The sequence below is a fragment of the Elephantulus edwardii genome, unplaced genomic scaffold (genome assembly GCF_000299155.1).
Source record: "Elephantulus edwardii isolate Elephantulus edwardi_28Jun2011 unplaced genomic scaffold, EleEdw1.0 scaffold00044, whole genome shotgun sequence".
NCBI classification, from domain to species: Eukaryota; Metazoa; Chordata; class Mammalia; order Macroscelidea; family Macroscelididae; genus Elephantulus; species Elephantulus edwardii.
The window spans coordinates 17648997-17660775 of record NW_006399794.1 but is presented as its reverse complement, the minus strand read 5'-3'; the positions used below and the strand labels follow the sequence as shown (position 1 = coordinate 17660775).

At 38.6% G+C, this 11779-nt stretch overlaps 1 protein-coding gene across 1 annotated transcript; it reads left to right on the top strand.

The window, feature by feature from the left end:
• Positions 1 to 7391: 7391 nt before the first annotated feature.
• Positions 7392 to 8354, top strand: LOC102843775 (olfactory receptor 2AT4-like). Its single transcript, XM_006885738.1, has one exon. It carries the CDS (start codon positions 7392 to 7394, stop codon positions 8352 to 8354), a length of 963 nt encoding a protein of 320 aa, XP_006885800.1.
• Positions 8355 to 11779: the final 3425 nt, after the last annotated feature.

The window sequence follows — 11779 nt, the reverse complement described above, 5'->3', positions numbered from 1 at the left end:
ATTCCATTGTGTGAATATACCAGAGCTTCTCTATCCATTTGTTTGTTGATGGGCACTTGGGTTGTTTCCAACTCTTTGCTATTGTGAACAAAGCCACAATAAACATGGATGTGCATATATCTGCTTGAGTGGCAGTTCTAGTTTCTTTCAATAGAGACATTTTTAAAAAACACAAGTATTAGAAAAATGAAACAACTCATTTATTTTACAGGCAGCAATGACTTATTTTGATTGCTTGTTTGTTTATTTAGTCATGTATCTAGTTTTTAATGACTGCCTTAACTTTTTGGGGAAAAATCAGAAACTGTCATCTAAATTACACAGGTGCTCATTCATATGTGAACTACATATGCTATGTGTCTAGTCCTATAGATGCTTTTGCATCACTTCTGACCCCACAGCCCTATGTACAACATAACTAAATCTGGCCTGATCCTGCATCACACTCACAATCTGTGCTGTGCCCAAGTGCATGACTGAAGTGACTATATCTGCCCACCTCAAGAGTCATTCTCTTTTTTGCTCTACTTTAGCAAACATTATTTCTTTCTCCAGGCTTAACCCCTGTTGATAACACATCCAAAGCATGAGCAATGAGGTCCCCTCATCATTGCTTCTAAAGGAGCATTCTAGTTACACTTGTTTCAAGGTAGATTTGTTTGTTCATTTGGAAACCCATGATATGTGCAGTATTCCTTGACAATACCACAATTCAAAGGCAATATTTTGAGTTTTGTTGCTGTTAGGTGTTGTCAAACCATTCCAACTCATAGTGACCCCTATGTACAACAGAAACCAGTACTCCATTATCCATCAGCGTTCTAAAAATCATTGCTATGTCTAAGCCCATTGTTGCAACCACTGTGTCAACTCATTTTTCTATGGGCTTTCCTTTTTTTTTTTTTTTTTTTTTACAATATCCTTCTCCAAAGACTTGTCTATCTTGTTCTAAATACATAAACAAGGTCTTGCCATCTTCTATTCTAAGTAACATTCTAGATGTAAATCCAGGGCAGGTTTGTTTGTTTTTCTGGTAGTCCATGCTATATCCAATATTCTTCACCAACACCATAGTTCAAATGCATCAGTTCTTTTTCATTTTATGTACTCATTATCCAGGTGTATGAATGAAACAACTGAAAATGTCATGGCTTGGGTCAAGTGCACCCTAGTCCTCAAGGTTGCTGAATAGAACATTTCAAAGGGCAGCTCAGGAAGACCAAGCAAAGTATTATAACGAAATGTGCAAGGAGCTGGAGCCATAAAATTAAAAGGAACAAACTCGCTTGGCACTTCTTAAGCTAAAGGAACTGAAGAACAAGTTCAAACCTTGAGTTGTAATATTTAAGGATGCTGTGGCCAGAATATTGAATGATTTAGAAAGCATCAAAAGAAGATGGAAGGGGTTAACCGAGTCACTATACCTAAAAGATTGGCTGACACAGAATGAAACAACTTATGTTCAAGAGGCAATAGTGATGAAGGAAGAAGTTCAAGCTGCTCTGAAGGAATTGATGCACTATCAATTGAGATATTTTCACAAACAGATCCTGACCTGAATATGCTCACCAGGTTGTTCTAATAAATGTAGAGGACCACTACCTGGTCAACTGACTGGAAAAAAAAATCCATATTTATCCCCGTTCCAAAAAAAGTGACCTAACAGAGTGTGGAAATTGTCGAGTAATATCACTAGTATCATATGTAAGCAGATCTGGTCTACCTTGGTCTACCCTCCTTTTTAGAGTCTGTAATTTGCAGAGATTGCCCATCTTCCTCTTGCAGAGCAGCTGGTGAGTTCGTACCTCCTCTCTTTGTGTTTGTAACAACTCCTTACCCACTAGGCCACCATGTTGTTGTTGTTGACTGTCTTCGAGTTGAGCAAGACTCATAGTGACCCTATGAGCAAAAGGTCTGAAGCCTCTCTACAACTGTTGACATTTATAAAAATTCATAGAATTTTTGGAGGCACGTTGTTTAGGAAGTGGATGCCACTCCTGCTTCCAAACATGTCATAGAATGTTATTGATGTTATGTGCCAATGAGTCATATGCAATGTATAGCGACACTATGTACAGCAGCTCTGAACCCTTCCCTGTCTTGAGCCAGTCTCACTAATTCCAACACACCAACCCCCATTGCTCCAGTTACAATATCAATCCATCTTATCTGGTGTCTTCCTCTTCTGCAATGTCTGTCCACCCTTCTGAGCATGATGTCCTTCTCCTGGACACATACCCAAAGTAAGTGACACAAAGCTTCAAAATCCTAGCCTACAAGGAGAAACTTGGTTTCATCCTCTCCAAGACAGACCTTTTTATTTTCTTGGCAGTATATGGTATATTCAAGACTCTTTTCCAGCATCACAACTTGAAGCCATCTATTCTTCTTCTGACATCCCTAATCATTGTCCAACTCTCTGAAGCATAGCAAGTCTTTGGGAAGACCATGGCCTGGATTAGGCATACACCTTTGTATCCAGACTGACAGCGTTGCTCCTCAGCATTCTGGAGAGGTCCATGACAGCAGATTTTCCCAGTGCAATTTGTCTTTTTATTTCCTGACTGCTGATGTTAATTAAGAGCATTGATTGTGGATCCAAGCAAGCTGTAATTGCTAACAACCTCAATCTCTTCTCCATCTATCATGGGGCTCAGTGGTGAGAATCTTTGTCTTCTTGACGTTGAGCCTCAATCCATGTTGAAGACTATAGCCCTTGACCTTTAGCAGCAAGTGCTTCAGGTCTTCTTCAGTTTCAGCAAGCAAGGTTGTGTCATCTGCATTTCGCAGGTTATTGAGTCTTCCTCCAATCTTGATGTCACACTCCTCATAAAGCCCTGCTTCCCAAATGATCTGTTCTGCATACAGACTGAAAAGGTATGGAGACAAGATGCATCCCTGATGCATTCCTTCCCTGATTTTGAACCATTGCAGTGTTTCTATGCTCTATTCTGAGGACTGCTTCTTGGCCCATGTATAGGTTTCGCATAAGCACAATCAAATGTTCTGAGATTCTCATTTTCCTCAAGGTTAACCACAATTTATTGTGATCCACACAGTCAAATGCCTTTTCATAGTCAATGAAACACAGATAGACATTCTTCTGGTACTCTCTGTTTTCTGCCAAGAGCCATCTGACATTGGCAATAATGTCTCTAGTGCCACGACCTCTTCTAAAACCCAGCTTGTATTTCTGGTAGTTCTCTGTCAATGTACTGTCCAAGTCTTTTCTAGATAATCTTCAGCAGAATTTTGCTACTGTGTACTGTGTGATATTAGTTATATTGTTCAATAATGTCCATACTCTGATGGGTCACCTTTTTTTAAAATGGGAATAAATATGGATCTCTCTCTAAATTGCACAATAGTTACAAAAACTGTATATTTCTGACTCTTCCTCTCTCTAGTTTCTCACACACACACACACATGTAAAATGGTTCTGAAAGGAGTATGCTGATGTAAAGAGAACTTTCACTTTTTAGTGAATAAAGTTCTGTATGAATTTAAATATTTTACAATGAGAATTTATTACTTGTGAAATTTTAAAAAGTCTTTCAATATTATTCACACTAATGAAAGACTCTCAGAAACAGAAAGAACAGAGCTATGAAGATCACAAGAGAGAATCAGCGATTCTTGATTTTTATGACTCTTGGCTTTTGCCCTCTCTGAGGTCAGAACATAGACTTCCAAACACACATTCTTTACAAAACCCTCACAGGCTCCTCACTGTACAATCGAATAGTAAACAGTATTCATATGATAGAATTGTAAATAAGAACTAACACATAATGAGTGTTTAATATATTGCAGGCCCTGAGCTAAGCACCTTAAACCTTCTCAGTAGCCCCATGAGATAGTGCTGTTATTCATTTCCTAAATAAGGAAATAAAGGCTAAGTGAGATTATGGGATCATCCAAGGTGACACAGCTGGAAAGAAGTGAGGTCTCAGTCATTGGATGATGGATTGCTGAAGCGGATTGGAGCCTTGGGTGAAATCCCAGCCTTGTCACTTATGTGACTTTGGGCAAGTCACTTTGCTTCGCTAAATCTCATTTTCTATAACTATAAAACAGTAGGAATGATTCTGACTCTGCTGTCTTTCCTAGCTGTTGTGAAGTCCTATAAGGAAATTAGCTATAAAACAGCTTCATTGGTAGTAAAGTTCTGGGACTCATGAGACCTGTTAATAGTGCTATTCTCATTATCTACAAAGCCCAGGGACTGAGTGAATTTCACCTACACCATAGCAAATTGTTCCAACTGTCTGGGAGATGTGGAGTCCCATAGGAGAGTCAAATTAAGGGAGAGAGTGCCAGGAGACCTGGCTGCAAGGAGGGTCTTTAAGGTTTAATGGGCTATGGTTCAGCTTCTACCTAGCTCTTCCCACCAAACTCAAGTGTAGAGACTCTACAGAAGATATCAAGGTGGACCAGGCTTAGCAGGTGAGCTGGGCTGGTGATGCAGAACCTAGAAGCACATCAAGACTAGTATGAGAAGACAGACTTAGGGAGGTCAGGGGCAAGAACAGCCATGGTGGGCACCTGGGAATACACAGATGATGTGAAAGGCAATGTCCTTGCATCCAAATTAATTAGCTGTGCAAACCCAGTTGTGTGACCTTGGGCTCAGCACTCTAGCAAGTTAGACAGGGATGTGAAGCAAGCAGGAAGAAGATGATCTTGAAAGAGAGTTTCTCATGAGAAAGTAAAGCTGATGGCAGTAAGAGAGGTGGAAACTTTTAATGAGGTCTCAGTCAATACTGGAAGAGTCAGAGTTTGGGTGATTTCAGTTCAGAGGGAAGGGACTTACCCAAGATAGAAGGGGGAGGATTGAGTAGGAGCCCAGGCTCTATGACTCCAAAATCAATGAGCCCAAACTTCTTAGATCCTATTACTTTTTAAGGAAATAGGGTACAGTGATGGGAATAACAGAAGAAAATTAGTATGGGTTGAAATTGTAAGACTTATATGACATAATGAATGTAAAGAATCAAGAAAACAAAAGTAGTTTAATAACTGGGGACACCATTTCTCTCTTTGGAGACGCATGAACCATGTAACCTCTATCTCTAACTACTCACTGCCACACAGAGGGCACTAGAAAATACTTATTGATGTAGAGTAGATCCAGTCTCCCAAAGCCTTATTTTACAAATGGGAAGATAGAGGTTCAGAAGCCCAAAGTCGAACAGCAGGGGAGAGGCAGAGTTGCTCCAGGAAGCACCTCTGGGGAGCTTTGCCCTTTAGGCTGGAGATCAATCAGTCTTTTGCAGCAAGGCAGCTTGAGAAGGACCTCTTCCTATTTCCCAGTCTCCTTCTGTGACCGTGTTTCTTCGTTTATTGAAGGGGTGTAGCCATATCCTTTTAAGAGTTATATGAGAAGAAGAGATGAGATACTGAAAGCTCAGCTTAAGGTTAGAAGTTACTTGTTTTCCTTCATTCTGTCTCCCCCAGAAGCACTATAACTGGTATACAAAGACACCCAACAGGGAAAACATGGCTGAGGAAAGGATGTCTTTATAATACCTTTATTGGTCCTATGTGTTGAAGACAGTATGTATCCAAAAAGAAATCCTTATCATATTGACAAGGAAAACCCAGTGTGATCATAGTGACGTCTTTTTGCATGTTTAGTAATTTTCATCATGAGCTGATATATTTCTTATAGAGCTATAGAGTTAACATAGTTCACTAGATAGACTTCTTTTCTTCTGACAGAAGAGGGTGGTGACGGTCCGGTCACCACAAGCCAATCAGAAGCTGAGTTAGTTTTTAGTCTGAATTTTATTTGTTCCTGTTCATTAGATCTAAGGGAGCTCTGTGGCTGTGGTCCAGGGTGAGATGCACTGCTAAAACAAACAATGCCCATCAGTGGCTTGACAGGAGAATGGGCAGTCTCCTCGCATTTAGAAACCCAGGGGAAGATGGCTGAGTCAGAACTGACTCGACAGCAGTGAGTTTGAGTTCCTAAAGCTAGAGCCCCTGTGAACTTTGGATTGACAGCCTGACTGACCCTTGTCTCCTCACCCTGAAAGACCGTGAGAGATTTGCCTCTATCCTTTACACACACAGACCTTCAAAATTTGGAGAATATTTTAATGAGAAGACCACTGTGTGTTTGTGGCAAGTCTTCTTTCTTTCTATCCTCTTAAGTATAATGGGGCCATTGTTGTTGTTGTGTACCATTGAGTCAGAACTAAACCATAGCTGACCCTCCAGTAAATTTTCAAAAGCAGTAAATCGCATGGAAGACTGCCCATCTTTCTCCTGGAGAGCAGTTAGTGGATTCAAACCATGTGCCTTCAGGTTAGCTTTGCATTTCCTTACCACTAAGCCAAAGTTGTGCTCCCTTAATGGGATCATAGGAGATTTTATTCTCCCTATTAGAAGCTTCCCAGCCCAGCTCCCAGCCTTAGGAGTGTATTCCTAGAATTCAGACAATGTCCCATGGGGAAAACGTGTTATGCATGCATTTAGACTTTGAGTTTTCAAACTATTTTGCAAACACTTTTGATTTCTGTTTCTCTCATCCATGTCTCTGCCTGAGCCAAACCCAAGCCACCTGATGACCTCTAGATCAGCAGTCTTAGAGAAGAAGAGTCCGTGATTGTTTGTTCACTTTAGAGGCCTCTTTTACTCTGGTTTTCTATTTGGTCACATGTTTATTACTCCCATGATTCTCCAATTTCTTTTAAAATGTGATTTTATAAATGACCCAGGTTTTTCTAGCTGCCGAAATGGAACTCTTTGATTACCATGACCATTCTGCTCAGGAGCAAAAGTCCAGGCACCCAATTTAAACAGAGTCAAGAAGAACCCTCGTGGCTCCAGGCATACCCGAAAGAAGATTAAGAAGTGGCATGTTGCAGAGAACCGTGGGAGCAAGCAGCCCTTTCAAAACAAAGAGGTGGAACTTTGAGTAAGTATAGAGATAAGTGTTTAAAGACTTGATTGAAGATATCTGATCTTTCAAACTAGAAAGCATGAGGCCTATGATGAAGACCTGCAGAAAGCCTCCCATTGCATTATTCCAGAATAAACTATTTTAATCTGCCTTTCTCAGTAAAATATAAGCTCTAATGCAGTAAAAATATGCCTGCCTTCTTCACTTCATCACTGTACCGCTTAAACATGGAATGTCTTTAATTTGGTCTGTGGCCCATTAGCATTTGACAAAAGAAGAAAATTAGGAACTCCGGATTCACATGCTAGAAGTCAACACCACGGTCCTCTAGAGCTGGTTGTAAATATTTATGGTTATATTCCTTATGCAGTCAACATTACTGAATTTTAACTCTAAAATCCTTGACTTCCAATGGTTTCCAGATGGTGCTAGTGCTCAGATATCCCAGCTCCCCAGTTCCCAGCTCTCTAGCTCTATCTCGCCATGGAGGTCACAACCTGTAATGGATCAGTAGATGCCTCACCAGTCTTCTACTTGGTGGGCATTCCCTCCCTGCCAGAGTCTTTCTTCCTCCCTGTGTTTTTTCTTTTCCTTCTCTTCTACCTCCTCATCCTGGTGGGCAATGCTCTGATCGTTGTGGCTGTGACAGCAGAGCCCAGCCTCCACAAACCCATGTATTTTTTCCTTCTCAACCTCTCTGCCTTGGACATCCTCTTCACCACAACCACTGTTCCAAAGATGTTGTCCCTGTTCCTGCTTGGGGACCACTTCCTCAGCTTTCCTTCCTGCTTATTACAGATGTACCTTTTCCAAAGCTTCACATGTTCAGAAGCCTTCATCCTCGTGGTCATGGCCTATGACCGCTATGTGGCTATCTGCCGCCCACTGCACTACCCCGTCCACATGACCCCACAGACCAATGCTGCCCTGGCAGCCAGTGCCTGGCTCACTGCTCTTCTCCTGCCTGTCCCAGCAGTAGTGAAGACCTCTCAGATGGCATATAGCAAGATTGCACACATCTACCACTGCTTCTGTGATCATCTGTCTCTTGTCCAGGCCTCCTGCTCAGATACCGCCCCCCAGACCCTGATGGGCTTCTGCATCGCTATGGTTGTGTCTTTTCTTCCCCTTCTCCTGGTCCTTCTCTCTTATGCCCATATCCTGATCTCAGTACTTCGCATCAACTCCCGAGAAGGACGCTCGAAAGCCTTCTCCACCTGCAGTTCCCACCTCCTGGTGGTTGGCACCTACTACACATCCATTGCCATAGCCTATGTGTCCTACAGGGCTGACCTGCCCCTCGACTTCCACATCATGGGCAATGTAGTGTATTCTATACTCACGCCAATCCTCAATCCTCTGATTTACACCCTGCGTAACAAGGATGTCAAAGCAGCTATCACCAAAGTCATATGTCTTAAGACCCAGGCTGAGATAAGAGCTTGACTTTTAGATGGAAATAAATAGACTCCTTTGCCACCAATTAAAGTGTTTAACAGAATAAGAACTCAATAAAATCTTTATGTGAACAAATTAATTTATACCTAGGCCTCATTGCCTCAAGTGATAACTGACTCATAACTGAGTTTTCTGAGGCCGTAAATTGCATGAGAAGAGATTGCTTTCTCCCAGGAAGTAATTGATGGATTTGAACCACATGCCTTTGGGTTAACAGTGCAACTGCCTATCTACTAGACCACTTGGAATTCCCTAGTAAGGGTTTCAAAAATTCAGTTAGACAGTTGTTCTCATCCTTTGGTTCAGAAATTTCCCATTAATACAATGAAAAAAGTTACTCTTTAAAGGAAATAAAATGTTGTCATGTAGCAATTTCCTATTTAGCAATGCTAGAAATCTAGTCATTTTAAAAAAATATATATGGGGTAAAAGCCACAAAACAACCCTTATGAGCAAATCCAAGATATAAATTTAAAATGATACCACAGAGAAATGGCCAATATTCCCAATGTATAAAAATATCATGATTTGAGGAAGAAGATTAACACTCCTACATGACAAAGGAAAAATATATGAACAGATAGAACTCCCTTATCCCCCCGTGCAATGGTTTTTAAACTGTAAAAATTATCCAGTATACCATATAAAATAATGCAAATTAAAACTACACTGAAATGCCATTTCTCATCTAAACAGATAGATAAAAATTCAGCAGTCTGAGACATGCCCATAGGCAAACAGAATTCTCACACTCTGCTAGTAAGGGTGCAAGTTGATGCAACAATTTTGCAACAAAAATCAAAAGTAAATCTACTCTTTGGCCCAAGAATTTTGTTTCCAGGACTCTATTCCACTGGTAATAATTTCTTATACTTTTTACTTATCAATAGCTGCTGGTTAAAGGAACTATAAAAATGCATGCTGGAGCTATAAAAAGATGAAGGAAGCTCTTTGCACAGTGATGGGTGTCATCTCTAGGCCCTAATAAGGGCTTGTTGAGAAAAAGCAGGTTGCAGAACACTGTTTTAGAAGAAAGAACGATAATTTGTTTGAAATTTCAGAAAAAAGTAGAAAAACGAAACTCCCAAATTAATAGAGAAGGTAAAGGGAAGAGAGCAAATCAATTGGAGGATAGAGAAACAGGAGTAATTAAAATGAACCTTCTGGCTTTAGATGCATGTAATGCTTACATAATTAAGAGAACTCAACAAGCAAGCCACATGAGATCAAAAGTGCAGCATTTGCCCGGGGATAAAGGGAAGAGGTGGGATAGAAGGACAAATGGGAACAGAAAACACGAAGAAGTAGGAAGAGCACAAGAACCATGTGGGACTGGAATCAATGTCATCAAAAAGCATCTTAATGAATTGTTGAACAGAAAGTGAATTTGTTCTGTAAATTCACCATAAAAAGGACAAATAATAAATGACTTAATTTATATAAAAAGGTAAGAATAAGGAAATAATAGATACTAAAGTTTATTACTTGGAAGCAGGAGTGGTATCTATTTCCTAAACAACATGCCTCAGGAAACTCTATGAACTTTGATAAATGTTGATATTTGTAGAGGGGCTTCCGGCCTTTTGTTCATAGGGTCGTTATGAGTCATGCTCAACTTGAAGGCAATCAACAGCAAAGTTGATTAATGGTTACCACTGGCAGAAGGGAGGGGAAAGTAGTACTAACAATTATTAAAAAGTCACATTTATTAGTTGCTGGTAATATGTTGTATACCTGTAAAATGTTGAATTGGCAAAAGTTGTATAATATTCTTACAGTTCCAAAAAGGAAAAATAAAGGGAAAAAATAAGGGGGGGAAGGTTGAAACAAATATTTAAAATAAATCAAGAAGGGGGGGAAATGAAAACTTCCCTCAAATTTAAAATAAATAAAAATATTTTTCTTATCAAGTTTATGACATGATAACACAAAAATTACAATAAGTGACTTTATAACAATGTTTCAAGTGCTTAAAATAATGCACTGAGAGCCTAGATTATAAAGGAAAAAAGTCAGAGAGATATCTTAAACATCATTGAAGAGCCTTTTCTCTTAAAATAAATCTTTTCGTTTTACTTCTATAAAGTGGATTAAAAATACATTACACATTTCTATAACCAGAGTCATTATTTAACATTTTTCCAGTTTTTTGACTAATGTTCCTTTTCTGCTCCAGGATCCAATCCAAGATACCAATTGCACTTAGTCATCATGTCTCCTTACCTGCCTGGCTGTTTCTTGGTCTTTCCTTGTCTTTCATGACCTTGACACTGTTGAAGATTGTTTTGCAAGTAGTTTGTGAAATTTCTTCATTATAGAATGTCTGAAATTTCTTATCAACATGTGTTACTTCTTTCTGGTTTCTTTTGGTTTAATTAAATGTGTTTTTTCAAATTTCTTGAAATAAGAGTCTAGATTATTGATCATCAACTTTAACTCTCATCATCCTGTAAATTTCCTTCTAGGTGCTGTTAGCTGTATCTTAAAAAAATTGTTATGTCATATCTTCATTATATTCTACTTTAAAATATTTTTAAATTCCCATTGTGATTTCTTCGGTCATCCATTTAAAGGAGATTTTTTGTGTTGCATTGTTTCCAGACGCAAGCAGCTTTCTGTCACATATCTGTCTTTTACTTCTAGGTTATTACCACTGTACTGAAACAACACACTTTGTATAATTTTAATGCTTTCAAAGTTATCTTAATTGGTATTAAGATTCATTATAAGGTCTAATTTGGTAAATAGTTCATGTGCATTTTGGGATGCAGAAGAATATTATGCAGTATTGAAGTTTTATTTTCTATATATGTTAATTAAATATGTAAATTTTTATTAGATATTCTATACCTTGCAAATAGCTTGTCTGTTTATTCTATCAATAAATTTGCTATGTTTTAAAATATCTAATTATGGTTGTGGATTTGTTTCACCTTTTAGTGTTGTGAAATTTTTATTATGTGATTTGACTTGTTTCTAATTTCTTAAATGCATGTGTGTGTAGAATTTCTTCATCCTTCTATTTAATTGGCCTTTTATTATTGTGAAATCTCTTGCCTTATATTTTATATTATTTTTATTATAATGAAATTATAATTACTTTTTCTGGTCATTATTAATATTGTATATGTTTTTTTCATCATTTTAATTTCTAACAGTTTGTATGTAGTAAAAATATTTACATTGCAGACAATATATATCTTTGAATTTCCAAAAATCCCCTTTGACATTATTTGTCTTCTGGCTGGACTGCTTGTTTTGGATTGTTATCCTTTTAATGCAAAATTTAAAAATTATATCCTTTAATTTATTACAGCTAACCTAAATTAGCACTTAAATAATTTCCCAAATAATGTAAAGGCCCCAAACTGTATACATTTTATATGCCTGTTATGATTTGTGCTAATTATTGT